The sequence below is a fragment of the Oncorhynchus gorbuscha genome, linkage group LG26, assembly GCF_021184085.1.
Source record: "Oncorhynchus gorbuscha isolate QuinsamMale2020 ecotype Even-year linkage group LG26, OgorEven_v1.0, whole genome shotgun sequence".
NCBI lineage: Eukaryota > Metazoa > Chordata > Actinopteri > Salmoniformes > Salmonidae > Oncorhynchus > Oncorhynchus gorbuscha.
The window spans coordinates 3,719,271-3,738,960 of NC_060198.1; the positions used below are offsets into that span (position 1 = coordinate 3,719,271).

The following is a 19,690-nucleotide window of genomic DNA, read 5'->3' on the forward strand; positions in this document are numbered from 1 at the left end:
ATGCTTGCATCATTAGGTTACCAGTGGTAGAGATGGAGCATTCTGTTTAAATGTGGCGATGTATATATGCATGTACATTCTTTCTCATTATGCATACAGTATAGTAAATGTATATACATGTATTATTACATGGATGTGTACAAGCGTGCATAAACACATACAGTAAATGTACACATTTACAAGCACTGCAGTATATATAACAGACATAGTCCTATACACATAGAACATATGTACTAGCACAGGGCCCAACAGGCAGAGCTGACCCCAGGCAGAAGCTGACCCCAGGCAGAAACTGACCCAAGGCAGAAGCTGACCCCAGGCAGAGCTGACCCCAGGCAGAGCTGACCCCAGGCAGAAGCTGACCCCAGGCAGAAGCTGACCCCAGGCAGAAGTTGACCCCAGGTAGAGCTAAGCCCAGGCAGAACTGACCCCAGGCAGAAGTTGACCCCAGGCAGAGCTGACCCCAGGCAGAGCTGATCCCAGGCAGAGCTGACCCCAGGCAGAGCTGACCCCAGGCAGAACTGACCCCAGGCAGAGCTGACCCCAGGCAGAAGTTGACCCCAGGTAGAGCTAAGCCCAGGCAGAGCTGACCCCAGGCAGAGCTGACCCCAGGCAGAGCGGTGTGATCCATTAGCCTGGGGGAGATGAATAAGTAACCAGAACACAATGTAGTGCAGGGTGTCACCCTGCCAGGCAGTGCCGGGGCATTCTACCCATCCATCACCCCAAACCTTATGCCTATTCTCAGCTCCACCATCATAGAAATACACGACTAGAATGGGCATCTCCATTCAAGTCAATGTTCCCTAATAGTTGGAGGGGCTGCGGGTCACATTCTAATAGTTATATTTCTATGTCCAACACCAGCTCCTGTCCCCGTGTCTGTGTGGTGAAAAGTGACACCACGGCAGGAACGATGTTACCAGCTTGGTAGGCTATGTTACCGGATCAAGGGAGGCCACCTCGGCTTACACCAACACCACCGTACACCCCAGTCACCATCCGGTGCCGGTGTAACCAAAACCCACCGCTGACGCATGAGGTCCCTGGAGGACAAACTGGGTGAGAATAACTCACACTACTGACAGACTTACCGCCTGACATCAGGACTAAGGCCTATCTATCTTTACCTGACGACTCAAACTGAATCCTTCCACTGCTCTATGTTAGCTACATAGTCAGTCTGAGACTGCCATCATTGAAGTTGTTTGTGGTGATGTCAAAATGAGGGAGTGTTGGACACAACAAAGTCATCAGCAATTGGATCATTTCTAACCAATCAGAGTATCAAAGCCAGTGATGAATTTTCTAAAAGCTGCTTTACCCACATGTATGCCCATCGGTTTCTGGGACCAATCAGAATGGTTAGAATGTGTTCACGTTCTAGATGTCTTTGGGGAGGTAATCAGATCCAGACTCATTGCGGAGAAGAAACTAACGTCCATGGGCGTAGTATTTGGCTGGAGCAAGGAGTTTGGGTAGCCATCTATTTAACATGGCAAGCTGTAACTTAAAAGTGTACAAGGCAAATTAATCTATTTGAAATAGTTGAAAAATTAGACACGTAACATACATTTTATTTTGTGATTTCTCAATGTTCCAAATTGATAAATTGCATAATAAATAAGGACATCATCATCAACTACTGAATCATTCATTGGTGCTTCCAGTACTGAAGTGATGAAGGAAGGGGTTAACCTACAGCATTGACAGAGCTGGCTCCAGGCAGACATGACATCACTTATGGCCTCAGGCTGCTTTAAAACTTTAAAAAAATGTCTCTCCACCCCATGGCAAAATGTGTACTATTGCAGGATATCTCGCTTAGGGCCCCCAAAAGGCTAGAGCTGTGGCCCTGCACATTTATCCCTGTGCGCTGACCTGCCCAAATCTCGTGGCAACGCTTCTCAAACACACTAATATGGACACACATACTGCGGTGTCCTTGCTTTCCCTTCACACGCAATCAAACGACAACTACATTATTCTTTGAGAGATAATTATGACAACATCTCTATCACCAAACGTACATTACCTAATGCTCACAGCTATGTTTGGCCTAAACTCGTTTCTTTCTTTCAAGTCGACCATAACCGGGCAATCATTGCCACACACGGCTCAGTGCGTTTTATGTAAGCCTACGCATTTGATCTTGAAATCAATTCTAAAACAAGTGGGGAATATACTAAACATAAAATATATCAAAAAATGTAAACCATTAAATCGACCAACAACTAAACGCATGTCCAGCAAGGGTTAGGTATTTTGTTATCAAGAGCAGCAGAAAAATTCATGGGTTGGCACTGTGCGTAAAAGGCAGACTGCGGAAGCCTCGTGAAAACGCAAGCATATCCAGACTCGACGCAGTCTAGCCTGCACTAAATATCACATTTTCTGGGAAACTTGAGTGGAGACTGAAGCAATAATTGATATCCAAACACATTACATAAAACCTTTATGCAAATGGTTCCCTCCTCTCCTTCCTCTCCCTACAAAAAAAACATAAAACAGTGCCATATTCCTCCTCAAAAGCCCTCCCAGCGCCACTTTGCAAATGTACTCATTTGGCTATCCATACTTCGTGTCCATTACGCGTCATGCCCAAGGTCCCTCACCTAAGCATGTCCATTCCAACAAAGCTTTTATCCTCATTAATAATGTATCGCTGATTGTTTACGTGTGTTACCACATGTCCCCATTGCTGATTGTTTCATTATTAACAACATGGTTAAATCGAAGAAAATGTCAAGTCAATCTCCAGACAAAATGGTTGATTCCGGAGGAACGCGAGGATAATTCCCGCGGGTGGTATGATAAGCACACACACTCTCTCTCTCTCACTCACCGGAAAACCAAGGTTAATTGGCCCTCTGAAAACTCCGTTCAACGCTCGGAGGGAACTTTTTAGTCAAAAGATCATATCGCAAGAATTTGCACAACTTGCAAACATATAATATTGGAACAGGCAAGAAAAAAAGATCATGTATTTCCTTTCATATTCTCACTGCCAAATAATCTGCATAATGTCTTGAGGCCAAGCAACTTTGACTGCCTTTTTTATAATGCAAATACTGAATATGCTACAAGATTTAAATTAAATCAGATCATTATAACGCTGACAAATCAATTACTGGTGAAAAATCTATCAGTCGCGAGGAAAACAAATCAGCTCACAGAAGCTTAACAAGATCAATATGTATTGCGCATATGGGCAGCATGCACGCGCATATGGGCATAATGCACGCGCTCGCCGCGCTGCTCGGCTCATGTAGGCGGATCTGTAGCCAATTAATTTTAATTAATGGAAAGAAAGAGAAACATGATGCGCGCGGAGCTCAACCCCATATGCACTTGGCTTGGAAATATATCTAAACTAAATATGCAGTTTTTGAAAGAAGTGCCCTGAATAAATGTATAGGCAAATAAAACATAAACAAATGAAATAATGCCAAGTCTGAACTCTTACAAGCTAAATTACATTGACCCCAGCTGACCAATATGACAATATCTATCTTTAAAATAAATAATTAATGCTGTTTATGATTTTCTATAAGAACAACGTTTATTTAAGACTGACATTTGTTCCACAGTGATTTTAGCTGAAGCGTTGACTGTGTCTACTACAAAGAGCTGACGGAGAGGGCCTACATTTCTCCCCAGCCAAACATGCGGTTACTGTTCCTTAGGCCTAATTCTAAAACTGAACACTTGTTACAGAAAGTGAATAGAAATCACAGTGACAACAACACATCCAATTGTATGGTTAAAGTAGGCTATTAAGTCCAATTAAAATAACGAAGGGCATTCATTAATTCATGGAACTTGGAAAAACACTTGCAAAGCTGAGAAGGCCGCGTCTGGAATCTGGACTATTATGCGTGTAAGCACTTGCGTGTTGGTAAAATAACATTCATTGTGTGAATTATCCTATTAAAATGAACTCAGAGATGCCATTAAAAAATGTACAATTCAACCTCAGCCACAAGTAAGGCATATAGGCTATACTGAGAAAAGGAGCTAAGGCCCCGTGACCTATAGATCTCCTGCACGGCTACACAGGCTATATTTTAGCATACAGTAATAGTGGTAAAAAACTAAACAAAATAGAACATCAAGACGCACACTGAAAAAAACAAAACGTTATAATATTCATGTATTTTTAGAAGAGGAAGCCCTACAGTTTACTGCCTATGGGACCACCAGACAAAGGAAAATAGTGAAACGAGTGCTGAGATTGTGACATTTAATGCGATATTCAAATCTAAGTGTATAATAGGCCTACTGTCTGTCTGTAAGCTACTTCCGTCGAGCTTCAAGGGGCAAACAAGTTCGGTCCTGCCGGTCCTGCCCTGCACTTCTCAGTTATAGGTGAAATTCGCACCGCTCCGTGCGAACGCTTTTTCTCAGACGGCTACAGTGAAGTCCAAATATACACATCCAAAGTCTTAATCACATGTTACATGTTTTATAAAGTAAATGAATCAAATCATATTTGTCCTGTTGTTATTTCATATGCATAATAAGCAGCATAGACCTGCTGTCATGAGGCTACGAAACGGATTCCAGTGAAACGGGCCAGTAAATTGCACTGTGACCTCATTTTAAGATTTTCATCTGAAATAAATGTACCAGTCACTTAGATGAGTAATTTTCTATTTAGGTAAATAGGCCTTCATATGACTTGTCAGCAGCAAAACTGTTTCAAGTGCATAAACACATATGATATGTTATGATATGTTATGATCCAAAATCGCTTCCTTGTGTGCCATATTTTTTATTTCTAAAATACTACATGTTGTATCAGTATATAATTGTTAAATGTAGCCTACAATACTTGATTCTCCAACCACTGTCAACACATATCCGAATTCCAAACCAACCGAGGGAAAAGCCTCAATGTTAGGCCTATACATACCACATTAAAGTTACGCACAACGGCATTGCCATTTCATTTCTTGCCTTTTGCCGTCCACAATAACCCCAACATGAATATCAAAACCAACACTCCCTCATGTAGGCCTATGTATTCACCCGTATTCTGCCGTAAAGGTATCTCGTTCAACAAGCAAATAGCAACTCAAATAAAACAAGCAACCTTTACAAATGTACTCATCTGGCCTATACGGTCAGATGTCAAAGGCCTATAAAGTCCTCATAGTTTAATGGCATATTTCTCCCTTCACTGTCTAGGCCTGTGAGGTTGCTTCAGTTGTGTGTCAAATTAAATAAAACTACAGGCCGATAACACTCCCCATACTCGATTACATACACGGAATCTATAAGTATGCGCGTTACAATATTGTGACCCCAACACATCCCAATGCTGAGGGAAAACGGCCACGCATTCCCGCCGTCCTCCGAAATAATACACCTTTCCTTCTACCCTTACCGTCGTAAAAACTACATGTTTCGATTGGAAATGTAAAACTATATTTCAACTAACTCTATACGGACATTTGCATGTGACAACAGAACAGAAGCCTAAAGCTGAGAGCCCGGCTACAGCTGTCGTGTGGGTTGAATGACAAGCACAGTGACAGTCGCTCAGACACCTCCATAGCCACCGCAACTATCGCAACAAAGTTAGAAAAATCGTTCATTTCCACGGAAAAGCACTCGAAAACTAATACATTCAATACTGGTTCTTTTACTTAGTTGACATGGTTGTGTAATTGTTGTGTTTTTAAATAGCTATAGGACAGCATAACAGGCGACTAATGTAGGAATAGCGCGAGCCCCGTTCCCTCCTGAGCACTTCTCTCCCCTCCTTTTGATATAAAATAGATTCAGGAGAAGCGCCATTTTCTCTTCTAACCATGTGTAATGAAACGCACAAGAAAGCCTGTTGGAGAGATGCCATCAAAGGGGAAGAGGGACAGAGAGCGGAGAGAAGCCGAACACACCATCTGAAACGAGCGGATAGCGAAAAGGTCCCTAAAACCAAATTATTGACTAGCGGCACCGTACATGGACAACGACAACATTAAAAAACAACAACATCCGGAGAGCTAAAGTGGAGGCGGGATACCAAAGAAAAGTAGAGTTTTTACCTGTGTCAAGCAGTAAGGGGAGTACATGGTTATTTTAGAGTTCATAAAGTGGAATCTTATTCAAGTTGGATAGAAGTTGGAAGTCCGCTGCATGTGGTACTGCATTGCAAAACGCTCCGCTGTGCCCCTCGCGCTCACTCTATGCTGTACCACTAACCCCGCCTCGAGCTGAAAGTGAAAGCCTACACAAACTTTGGGGGAAAGTTTGTGAACTCTTTCTGACACACACTCCCCCCTTCTCTCTCCCTCTATTCCCCTATCAAATATTCAGATGTAAATCGTGGCGCTTTATAAAGATGTGATCAATTTGGGTGTTGGATAGAGACAACATCAAACTTAAAACACCAACCAACATTGACCTCAATTATAACGTTGAAACAGCTACTAAACCTGATCGTGCCAACTGCCAAGCCCTTACTTGCCATCACGTTTTAACGTTGTCAATTGGTATTTCACTGCCTGTTAAAGACAGGTTGGTCAAATTACAGGGTCCCTCACTCATCATAGTCATGCACATTACCCATTATTAATGCATTTGAGTGTGTGTGTGTGTGTGTGTGTGTGTGTGTGTGTGTGTGTGTGTGTGTGTGTGTGTGTGTGTGTGTGTGTGTGTGTGTGTGTGTGTGTGTGTGTGTGTGTGTGTGTGTGTGTGTGTGTGTGTGTGTGTGTGTGTGTGTGTGTGTGTGTGTGTGTGCGTGCGTGCGTGTGCGTGCGTGTGTGTGTGTGTGTGTGTGTGCGCGTGTGTGTGAGAGAGAGACAGGCATTTGAACACCTTTCTCACACACATAGTAATATAAAGTGTAGCCCACTTGAACAATAGGGTATAGACGGCACCACTCCAATCAAACAGGGGTGGCCAGCACTTACAAACCGCACGTCTCACAACTACCAGAGACACTCAACATTACGTAAGCCTACCATTTCTTCTTCTGGGAGTGGGTATATGTATGTACAGATGTAAGATCTTAATTTGACCTATATTGTCACAGTACAAGATTATCAGGAACAAAAGAGTGATCAATATAAGATCCTACATCTGTAAGTCACTTTGTATAAAAGCATCAGTGAAATATCCTATTACTGTATATATGTATAAGGGGACCTAACCACAGTACTACAGAAAGAACACCAAACCTCTTTAACCCCAGCCATCTGTTATAGTCATCTACAGGCTAATAGAAAGTAAGAGTCAGCCACAATTGGACTTGTGTTTTCTGAAGAGAACATAGTTCTGTTTTTAATCAACGACTGGCTGGCTGGCTGACTGACTGACTGGCTGGCTTATCCTTAAACACCCTGGTCAATGTTCAGCTGGTTGATCATCTCGGGTCAACCTCACATTCTGTATGTATAGCTGCAGGGAGAGCATATGATGCACACACACATACACCCTGTCAATCACACTGCTTCTCCTGCATCCCGCCAATTCACCCTTGAGGTGAGGTAGGAGAATGTGTTCAATGTGTCTGTCTGTCTGTCTGTCTGTCTGTCTGTCTGTCTGTCTGTCTGTCTGTCTGTCTGTCTGTCTGTCTGTCTGTCTGTCTGTCTGTCTGTCTGTCTGTCTGTCTGTCTGTCTGTCTGTCTGTCTGTCTGTCTGCCTGCCTGCCTGCCTGCCTGCCTGCCTGCCTGCCTGCCTGCCTGCCTGCCCGTCTGTCTGTCTGTGTGTGTGTGTGTGTGTGTGTGTGTGTGGGGGGGGGGAGATTGTGTGTGTGTAGGGGTGCGGTTTTGGAGGGTTTGAAGTCACCCCTGGAGCACGAGCGCCAAGCTGAGTTTTTGGGAGTCGTTGAAGCCCAGTAGATTTACGAGACCTCAGCCCCATGCAGCACTGTGCATTAGGAATGCCATGCAGCCCCTACAGAACACACACACAACAGAGAACATAGCCATATGCACACGCACATTCATACACACACACACCTACACACACTATGCTACACCACACTCTGTGGCCAATTAAAGAGAGCAGAAGAGGCAGAAATAAGATTGAGAGAATCAGAGAGAGAAAAAGTGAGGGGAAATCAGAAAGAGGGGGATCCAATTCCAAATCCCCCTCTCCTCACCACACCCTGCGGCACAGGCCCAACAACTCCTAGTCTTTGTGCTCTGGCTCTCTCTCTATCTCCATCTCCCTCTCTCTCTCTGTCTCTCTGGCTCTCCATCTCCCTCTCTCTCTCTCTCTCTCTCTCTTGGTCTCCATCTCCCTCTCTCTCTCTGTCTCTCTGGCTCTCCATCTCCCTCTCTCTCTCTGTCTCTCTCTCTCTCTCTTGGTCTCCATCTCCCTCTCTCTCTCTGTCTCTCTCTCTCTCTCTTGGTCTCCATCTCCCTCTCTCTCTCTGTCTCTCTCTCTCTCTTGGTCTCCATCTCCCTCTCTCTCTCTCTTGCTCTCCATCTCTCCCTCTCTATCTCTCTCCCTGGCTCCCTATTCCCCTCTCTCCTTGGCTGCCTCAATCCCTCTCTCTGGCAGTGACCCAAATGACACCCTATTCCCTATATAGTGCACTACTTTAGACCAGGGCCCATAGGGTCCTGGACAAAAGTAGTGCACTGTGTAGGGGATAGGTTGCCATTTGGGACACAGACAATCTCTGTATTCATCACAGGTTGTTGTCTTAACAGATCCTCTCACCCCAACCACTAACAACCCAGGAGTTCTAGAGCCCCAAAATGAAGGGAATTCTGAATTCTAATTCCATTCTCCCCACAATGCAAACTCCCACGCACACGCACGCACACACACGCACACGCACGCGCACACACGCACGCACACGCACACACACACACGCACACACACACACACAAACTCCCATGCATCAAACAACCAGTTTTGACCATTAGTAAGTTACCTCAAACTCCCAAACCCACAGGCTATATCTGCCATTAAAAAACACATGGGAAAACCATATGTCATCTAACGATATTTAGTGCCTCGCGGTTGGTTGGTTGGTGTGTGTGTGTTAGGGCCTTGCTGTTCCTTCTTTCTACACACTGAAGGAGTACGGCACTATGCATACTTGCTGTTTACCATCGCCTGTGGCTTGGCTGTTACATACTGGAAAGTGATGTAGCATATTGATCAAATCATTAGCACGCCCAATGTGCCAGACAGGTGGCTGGAGTCAGAGGCCTTCAGAAAGAAAAGCAGAGGGAATGTAGCGAGGACATAAACAGTCATGTCTCTGTTACTGTGCAGAGACATTACACATGCAGACATGTACAATAGTCCCAGGTGTGTACATGTGAATATACAAGGCTCATACTGTCAGAGTAAAGAAGTAACAGAAGGGAAAACAGTGTACTGTACTGTGAATAGGAAGTACGATATGTATATAAATGAAACATTAATATGTGCATTATATGTTTTGAATGCTGAACCTGTTGTGGATGTTTTCACTCCCATGATGCAATGGCCATATCATGGAATGACCTGATATATTTTGATATATTTATATTTTGATGAATATACATTAATATTTTGATAAATATATATATATTCTGGGCCCTGGTAAAACATTTTTAAAAACTATAGTGTAGTGACAGTTGTAGTGAAGGTAACTGGTAGTAGGGAGATATTGTGTGTGTGTGTGTGTGTGTGTGTGTGTGTGTGTGTGTGTGTGTGTGTGTGTGTGTGTGTGTGTGTGTGTGTGTGTGTGTGTGTGTGTGTGTGTGTGTGTGTGTGTGTGTGTGTGTGTGTGTGTGTGTGTGTGTACGTACCCTGTAGGAATCAGACACGAGAAAACACTCGGGCATCCCAGGGCCTCTCGAAGGGTCTTCATTCACCAGGTACGTGTCAGTGGCCTGAAACGCAATAATTCATTCATTCATCGCTGATTGGATTTATATACATAACATAACACAACATAACATAACAACACACACATCACATTTGAAGGCCTAAATTGCAGTGGTGTATTAGTGGATTACATTACAAGTAGTTTAAGCCTTATCGTTAAGCAGCCTGAATAATTCTGGGAAAAGCAGCCCCTGCTCAAGGATTTGGTTCTACAGAGAACGCCTTTCTGTTTTACTGCTGAAACATTCTGTTCCTCACATATTTGTTTTCTCCCATTTTGATTATAGATTAACAAATTATCATACAGAACACAAGAAACAATTAAAGAACAACCACAGAACGATTATGAACAGGCAGCTAATTATCCTATTGTTCACCTTGCTCACCATGAGGTTGGCACCGATCAGAGCTTTGATTACATTTGAATATTATCCCCTACAACAGGGTTCCCAAACTCTAACTATTCTGTATTCAGAGGGGAAGTGTACTAACTATTCTGTATTCAGAGGGGAAGTGTACTAACTATTCTGTATTCAGAGGGGAAGTGTACTAACTATTCTGTATTCAGAGGGGAAGTGTACTAACTACTCTGTATTCAGAGGGGAAGTGTACTAACTATTCTGTACTCAGAGGGGAAGTGTACTAACTATTCTGTATTCAGAGGGGAAGTGTACTAACTATTCTGTACTCAGAGGGGAAGTGTAATTACTAGTCTGTATTCAGAGAAGCTTAATTTGTATTCTAAAGGAAGGGAAGACTCTGGCAAGGGCCTGTTTTGTTTGTTTGTGTGTGTGTGTGTGTGTGTGTGTGTGTGTGTGTGTGTGTGTGTGTGTGTGTGTGTGTGTGTGTGTGTGTGTGTGTGTGTGTGTGTGTGTGTGTGTGTGTGTGTGTGTGTGTGTGTGTGTGTGTGTGTGTGTGTGTGTGTGTGTGTGTGTGTGTGTGTGTGTGCTCCAGTATGTGTGTGTGTGCTCCAGTATGTGTGTGTGTGCTCCAGTATGTGTGTGTGAGATATAGCTCCATTTCTTTCCAGTTCTGCTGTGGTTGATTGGATCAGGCTAACCCACTCCACTCCACTTAGTTTAGCTGGAGACCAAATCCCACAGCCAGGTAGCTAGCTGCACAGTTCTGTGAAATCCTATTTCAATTTCACAACTTTCCCAGATAGACCAGGAGAAAGAAACACACACATTGTTGCCAACCTCGCCCTCACCCCCCTTGTATATATCCACAGCCTACCTGGTAGACTGAGATTATATTTATATAATATAAGCACACGAGTGCAAACATAATCACTAACACATATATGCATTTGTTCATGCCCTCTGACACTACACACACACACACACACACACACACACACACACACACACACACACACACACACACACACACACACACACACACACACACACACACACACACACACACACACACACACACACACACACACACACACACACACACACACACACACACACACACACACATGCGCACCACTTGCAGTGCCGACACAAAGCCCATAATAAGAGCCAGACGTTGGCAGACCACACAACCCTGAGTTGTGGTGAAAACAAAGGCTATTCATATCCCTCCACTCGGAATGAACGCTCTCTCTCCATTCCCTCTCTCTCCATTCCCTCTCTCTCCATTCCCTCTCTCTCCATTCCCTCTCTCTCCATTCTCTCTCTCTCCATTCCCTCTCTCTCCATTCCCTCTCTCCATTCCCTCTCTCCATTCCCTCTCTCTCCATTCCCTCTCTCTCCATTCCCTCTCTCTCCATTCCCTCTCTCCATTCCCTCTCTCTCCATTCCCTCTCTCTCCATTCCCTTTCTCACCTTTCCCTCTCTCTCCATTCCCTCTCTCTCCATTCCCTCTCTCGCCTTTCCCTCTCTCTATCCCACTCTCTCGCTCTCCTTCTTGCTAGGCGGCAGGTAGCCTACTGGTTGGGCCAGTAAACGAAAGGTTGCTGGTTCCAATCCCCGAGCCAACTAGGTAAAAAAATATTTAGATGTGCCCTTGAGCAAGGCACTTAACCCTAATTGTGCCTGTAAGTTCCTCTGCATAAGACCGTCTACTAACATATAAATATTATCTTTCACTCTCTATCTCCTACTTATATTTTTTGGAGGTATAATCTGAGCCCACAACGTTTTTATCATTTCTTGCGTTTGTGTGATTTCTAATCATCTTTATTAGCACATAAACTTATTTTTACGGTGAGGCCCTCATTTTTAATGTGGGCACACTGTTCTCATTGTTGAGAGAGAAGGGGAGAGAGAGAGAGGGAGAGGGAGTGTGAGAGAGAGAGAGAGAGAGAGAGAGAGAGAGGGGGGGAGTGAGAGCGGAGACCACTGAGCTGGGATAAGAAGGAGAGGGAGAAGGAGGGAGAGGCGGCCCACTGATAACACAATGCATGATGGGAAAGGGATGCTGCCACCCAGTCCAGTGCCAGGACACGTGTTAGATAGCAGGTCTCATTGGCCTGTGCTCCTCATGGACCTTAGCCACAGCACCTGTGTGTGTGTGTGTGTGTGTGTGTGTGTGTGTGTGTGTGTGTGTGTGTGTGTGTGTGTGTGTGTGTGTGTGTGTGTGTGTGTGTGTGTGTGTGTGTGTGTGTGTGTGTGTGTGTGTGTGTGTGTGTGTGTGTGTGTGTGTGTGTGTGTGAGGATGCTACTAGGCCCGGTGAAAGATGGTGTTCTGCAGTTGGATGGAGATTGGCTGCTGGTTCGTTTACTGGTGTGTGTGTGTGTGTGTGTGTGTGTGTGTGTGTGTGTGTGTGTGTGTGTGTGTGTGTGTGTGTGTGTGTGTGTGTGTGTGTGTGTGTGTGTGTGTGTGTGTGTGTGTGACGATTGCAACAGGAAATCCCTTCTCGTCCTTCTATTGTGGAACACACGGAAACCTTGTCATTACACAGTAGAATAAAGGTGAAGCAATACCATGCTCTCCACCTGTCAAGGGAGGGATAACACAGACCCCACAATATACTGTCTCCCTTTGTACTGAACCAACCTCCCTTCGGTTCTGTCCCAAATGTATCTCCCCTTATCACTGTTCATCCCAGAGCCATGTATGAATGATATATTGTACTGTATATACAGAACATATGCTTGGTCCATATGGCCAGCCCTGAGCGGAAATATCTCAAAGCACAAGCTAATTAACATTTTAGAGGGAAGAGACCAAGGCGTTGGAAACGGAGGTCTCGTCCCAAATGGAACCCTACTCCCTTTAAGGTGCACTACTTCTGACCAGGACCCCTATGGACCCGGGTCAAATGTAGTGCACTATAAAGGGAACAGGGTGCCACTTGGGACGCACACAGATTCTCTGACCTGTTTGGAAGTGGATCACCAACACCAACCCAATGCAAATGTGTTAATTGAGACTTTTTTTTGTTAACCATCTGATATCAAAGACGTGAGATGCATATAGGATGGATGCTTTTGTGGGAAGATCCAGTTGGTTAAATAAATCGCCATCCGGCTTGGTATAACTAACAAAAGAGAGATTCTTTGTGGGGATGTATTGTGGACCATATGGCCCAACTGGAGGTGAGATCTCCAAAAACCTGTACTGGAACACACTAATAACCACAATCACACACACACAATCTCTCTCTCTCACACACACAATCTCTCACTCTCTCACACACACACACCTCCATTGAGCCTTGGGATTGATCCTCAGATAGTTCAGTTTAAAAGTGAATTATTGGAACCGTATCAATAATTACACAAATGGCCACACACACACACACACACACACACACACACACACACACACACACACACACACACACACACACACACACACACACACACACACACACACACACACACACACACACACACACACACACACACACACACACACACACACACACACGTGCCCATGCACACACAGCCACAAACCCACACATCCTCTTCCATGTTCACACACATGCTGCCCAGCACAGTACACACCACACCTGATAGATGCCGCTCTCCCAAACCAGTTATTCTGGCTGCAGAACAATCATCACAACTATCCAACCATTGTCAGTTTCTCTCTTTAACAACCAGTAATTATTACTAAAATTATAGTTTTTATTTATTATTATGAATTTGGTGGCCGGGATATGCCGATGCCAAATAAACACACATAGAGCCATACGCGCACGCACACACACAGAGCCGTATGCACAGACACCAATAAACCAAGGAAGCCAACCTGCATGAGATGGCAAGCACATCAAAGGCTGGGCCGAAACCGGTCTGTTCCAGTGTGTGTGTGTGTGTGTGTGTGCGTGTGCGTGTGCATGTGCGTTGGGGGGGGTATGAAAGGCATGTGAATCCCTGCCAGAGCCACCTCAGGGAGAAAACGTTGAAAAAATGTGATTTTTCACACCGCTATCTCAGGGGGGTGAGGAGGGAGGTAGGGAGAAGGGAGGAGGAAGGAGTAAGGGAGGAGGAGGGAAGAAGGGAGGGAGGAGGTGGAGGGAGGAAGAAAGGAGGAGGGAGGAAGGAAGGAGGCAGGGAGGAAGGGAGGAGGTGGGAGTAAGGGAGGAGGAGGGAGGAAGGGAGGAGGGAGGAGGGAGGGATGAGGACAAAAGAAAACCAGAGAGAGAGGAGGGAGGAGGGGGTGAGTATTGTGTGTGTGTGTGTGTGTGTGTGTGTGTGTGTGTGTGTGTGTGTGTGTGTGTGTGTGTGTGTGTGTGTGTGTGTGTGTGTGTGTGTGTGTGTGTGTGTGTGTGTGTGTGTGTGTGTGTGTGTGTGTGTGTGTGTGTGTGTGTGTGTGGTTTTGGAATGGATATGGGGCCTGTGCTAATTATTTCAGTTCACTTTTAGGGGGTTTAACATTAGTTTAATGGGTTCAGATGTTGAAGCCAAGACAGAGTGGTGCTGAATGTTGTTTTCTGCTTAATAGCATAGCAGGTTTACACAACAGTAAACTGTGGTTAGAGCAATATGTAGTACACACATTCTGTAGGTGTGTAGAAACTCCTTTACAAAATGTCTGACTTCACTTCAGTGTCAATTCATTATGTGTGTGTGTGTACACGTTTACTATACTTGTGAGTACCAGAAGTATTCAAAAGAATAGTGAACCACCTACATTTTTGAGAAGTGAGGACATTTTGCTCGTCATCACTTGTAAAACAAAATGTGGTTTAGGATTAGGGTTTGAGTAAGAATTAGGGTTAGTGGTTAGGTTTAGGGTTAGGAGTTAAGGTTAGGTTTAGGGGATACGGTTCACATTTTGAATGGGAATCAATTGTTGGTCCACACAAGTATAGTAAGACATAGCTGTGTGTGTGTGTGTGTGTGTGTGTGTGTGTGTGTGTGTGTGTGTGTGTGTGTGTGTGTGTGTGTGTGTGTGTGTGTGTGTGTGTGTGTGTGTGTGTGTGTGTGTGTGTGTGTGTGTGTGTGTGTGTGTGTGTGTGTGTGTGTGTGTGTGTGTGTGTGTGTGTGTGTGTGTGTGTGAGCGTGCGTGCATGCATGCATGCGTGGATGTGTGTTGTGTGGCCACGACAAGTACCGTTACCCACAACAAGTGTGAGTGGTGTGTGTGACTGACAGTGTGTGGGTGGCTGAATGAATAAAGCATTGACAATGGAGACCAGTCCAGGCCAGCAATTACCCTGACTAACCGACTGACAGACATAAGGTAGAAAATCCCTCACATCCTAAGAGTTCAAGGCAAACAGGACAGGGTGAACAAGTTCATACAGAACTGCATGGCTGCGGGACAGACTTAGTGTACACCACCACGCCCCAGAGATGCACTATAAACCTGGCATGGTGACAAATACTAGACAAGACAGGTAGCTAGGTGTAGGGTGAAGTTCCCACGGCCTAGACACTGATCTTAGATCAGTTTAGCGTTTCCGCCATTAATGGTTAAGGTTAGGATTGGGGGAGGGAAAGCGGATCCTAGATTTGTCCCTAAAGGAAACGTCACCACAGAACAAATAGCCAACTTCTAGCACAGGGCTGTAATTGTTTCAATAAACATACATTGTATTTATACTAAGTCTGTATCGAGTACCACAGTATGAGTCATAATAGCCATAAAACCTGGCTACATTTCTTTAAATGGGTAATTCTGTGAACTGTCTTGTGCAAGTTTTAAATTGACACAATACCTGTTAGCAAAGGTATCAGCTAGAGATGATGTGCAGGAGCTTGCAGGCATTGGTAGTTTTCCTTGATGTCGACTTTGATGCTAATCAGCATTTTGTAATCTGAGAGTAAATAGAGACGAATACATTGATAAAAGTCACCTTGTCCGAGAGAGATTTACATGGTTATCAAAATGTCACGCCAGGGTAAGCCTACACGAAACACAGCCCTTATTTTAAGTGTTTATAAAGTCTCTTATGGGGAAAATGTATGGTGGAAAAAGGATTGGAACCATTTCCCTGTTTGACCGCTAAGTTTAATGGGTATTATGACACCTCTAATGTGGGGCTCTATAGTATCAATAAAGACATATTGTATTTATACCAGGGCTGTATTGTATCAATAAATATATATTGTATTTATACCAGGGCTGTATTGTATCAATAAATATATATTGTATCTATACCAGGGCTGTATTGTATCAATAAATATATATTGTATTTATACCAGGGCTGTATTGTATTGAATAAAGATACATTGTATTTATTCCAGGGCTGTATTGTATCAATAAATATATATTGTATTTATACCAGGGCTGTATTGTATCAATAAATATATATTGTATCTATACCAGGGCTGTATTGTATCAATAAATATATATGGTATCTATACCAGGGCTGTATTGTATCAATAAATATATATTGTATTTATACCAGGGCTGTATTGTATCAATAAATATATATATTGTATCTATACCAGGGCTGTATTGTATCAATACAGATATATTGTATTGATACAAGGGCTGTATTGTATCAATACAGATATATTGTATTTATACCAGGGCTGTATTGTATCAATACAGATATATTATATTTATACCAGGGCTGTATTGTATCAATAAAGATATATTGTATTTATACCAGGGCTGTATTGTATCAATAAAGATATATTGTATTTATACCAGGGCTGTACTGTATCAATAAAGATATATTGTATTTATACCAGGGCTGTATTGTATCAATAAAGATATATTGCATTTATACCAGGACTGTATTGTATCAATAAAGATATATTGTATTTATACCAGGGCGGTATTGTATCAATAAAGATATATTGTATTTATACCAGGGCTGTACTGTATCAATAAAGATATATTGTATTTATACCAGATATATTGTAGCTGTGTTTCATCCCAGGAAGATGTTCCTTTCTTTCTGTCCTTGTTCCCTTCACATATCTCCAACTTCAGCCCAGCACAGGTGTGTAAGTGGGCTGGAACAAAACCCTGCATAACCCACCCAATTTACAGTATCTCCAGCACCATGTGAGGGAGATCCCCATAGGCCAACACTATACACCTAGTTACACAGTAGTGAGGGAGATCCCTATAGGCCAACACTATACACCTAGTTACACAGTAGTGAGGGAGATCCCTATAGGCCAACACTATACACCTAGTTACACAGTAGTGAGGGAGATCCCTATAGGCCAACACTATATACCTAGTTACACAGTAGTGAGGGAGATCCCTATAGGCCAACACTATACACCTAGTTACACAGTAGTGAGGGAGATTCCTATAGGCCAACACTATACACCTAGTTACACAGTAGTGAGGGAGATCCCTATAGGCCAACACTATATATTTAGTTACACAGTAGTGAGGGAGATCCCTATAGGCCAACACTATACACCTAGTTACACAGTAGTGAGGGAGATCCCTATAGGCCAACACTATACACCTAGTTACACAGTAGTGAGGGAGATTCCTATAGGCCAACACTATACACCTAGTTACACAGTAGTGAGGGAGATCCCTATAGGCCAACGCTATACACCTAGTTACACAGTAGTGAGGGAGATCCCTATAGGCCAACACTATACACCTAGTTACACAGTAGTGAGGGAGATCCCTATAGGCCAACACTATACACCTAGTTACACAGTAGTGAGGGAGATCCCTATAGGCCAACACTATACACCTAGTTACACAGTAGTGAGGGAGATCCCTATAGGCCAACACTATACACCTAGTTACACAGTAGTGAGGGAGATCCCTATAGGCCAACACTATACACCTAGTTACACAGTAGTGAGGGAGATCCCTATAGGCCAACACTATACACCTAGTTACACAGTAGTGAGGGAGATCCCTATAGGCCAACACTATACACCTAGTTACACAGTAGTGAGGGAGATTCATATAGGCCAACACTATACACCTAGTTACACAGTAGTGAGGGAGATTCATATAGGCCAACACTATACACCTAGTTACACAGTAGTGAGGGAGATCCCTATAGGCCAACACTATACACCTAGTTACACAGTAGTGAGGGAGATTCATATAGGCCAACACTATACACCTAGTTACACAGTAGTGAGGGAGATCCCTATAGGCCAACACTATACACCTAGTTACACAGTAGTGAGGGAGATCCCTATAGGCCAACACTATACACCTAGTTACACAGTAGTGAGGGAGATTCATATAGGCCAACACTATACACCTAGTTACACAGTAGTGAGGGAGATCCCTATAGGCCAACACTATACACCTAGTTACACAGTAGTGAGGGAGATCCCTATAGGCCAACACTATACACCTAGTTACACAGTAGTGAGGGAGATCCCTATAGGCCAACACTATACACCTAGTTACACAGTAGTGAGGGAGATCCCTATAGGCCAACACTATACACCTAGTTACACAGTAGTGAGAGAGATCCCTATAGGCCAACACTATACACCTAGTTACACAGTAGTGAGGGAGATCCCTATAGGCCAACACTATACACCTAGTTACACAGTAGTGAGGAGATCCCTATAGGCCAACACTATACACCTAGTTACACAGTAGTGAGGGAGATCCCTATAGGCCAACACTATACACCTAGTTACACAGTAGTGAGGAGATCCCTATAGGCCAACACTATACACCTAGTTACACAGTAGTGAGGGAGATCCCTATAGGCCAACACTATACACCTAGTTACACAGTAGTGAGGGAGATCCCTATAGGCCAACACTATACACCTAGTTACACAGTAGTGAGGGAGATCCCTATAGGCCAACACTATACACCTAGTTACACAGTAGTGAGGGAGATCCCTATAGGCCAACACTATACACCTAGTTACACAGTAGTGAGGGAGATCCCTATAGGCCAACACTATACACCTAGTTACACAGTAGTGAGGGAGATCCCTATAGGCCAACACTATACACCTAGTTACACAGTAGTGAGGAGATCCCTATAGGCCAACACTATACACCTAGTTACACAGTAGTGAGGGAGATCCCTATAGGCCAACACTATACACCTAGTTACACAGTAGTGAGGGAGATCCCTATAGGCCAACACTATACACCTAGTTACACAGTAGTGAGGGAGATCCCTATAGGCCAACACTATACACCTAGTTACACAGTAGTGAGGGAGATCCCTATAGGCCAACACTATACACCTAGTTACACAGTAGTGAGGAGATCCCTATAGGCCAACACTATACACCTAGTTACACAGTAGTGAGGGAGATCCCTATAGGCCAACACTATACACCTAGTTACACAGTAGTGAGGGAGATCCCTATAGGCCAACACTATACACCTAGTTACACAGTAGTGAGGGAGATCCCTATAGGCCAACACTATACACCTAGTTACACAGTAGTGAGGGAGATCCCTATAGGCCAACACACCTATACACCTAGTTACACAGTAGTGAGGAGATCCCTATAGGCCAACAC

At 43.9% G+C, this 19,690-nt stretch overlaps 1 protein-coding gene across 13 annotated transcripts in view; it reads right to left on the reverse strand.

The window, feature by feature from the left end:
* LOC124015058 (nuclear factor 1 X-type-like) overlaps positions 1-19,690 on the reverse strand; it is a 170,025-nt gene that overhangs the window by 143,998 nt on the left and 6,337 nt on the right. For 12 of the 13 annotated variants that reach the window (XM_046329967.1, XM_046329964.1, XM_046329963.1 and 9 more), the window contains exon 2: positions 9,762-9,845. In XM_046329967.1, the coding sequence (XP_046185923.1) occupies positions 9,762-9,845 (84 nt within the window). Of the gene's footprint in view, positions 1-6,050; positions 6,242-9,761; positions 9,846-19,690 lie in introns of those variants that run through there. The other variant, XM_046329959.1, reaches the window with a different exon arrangement.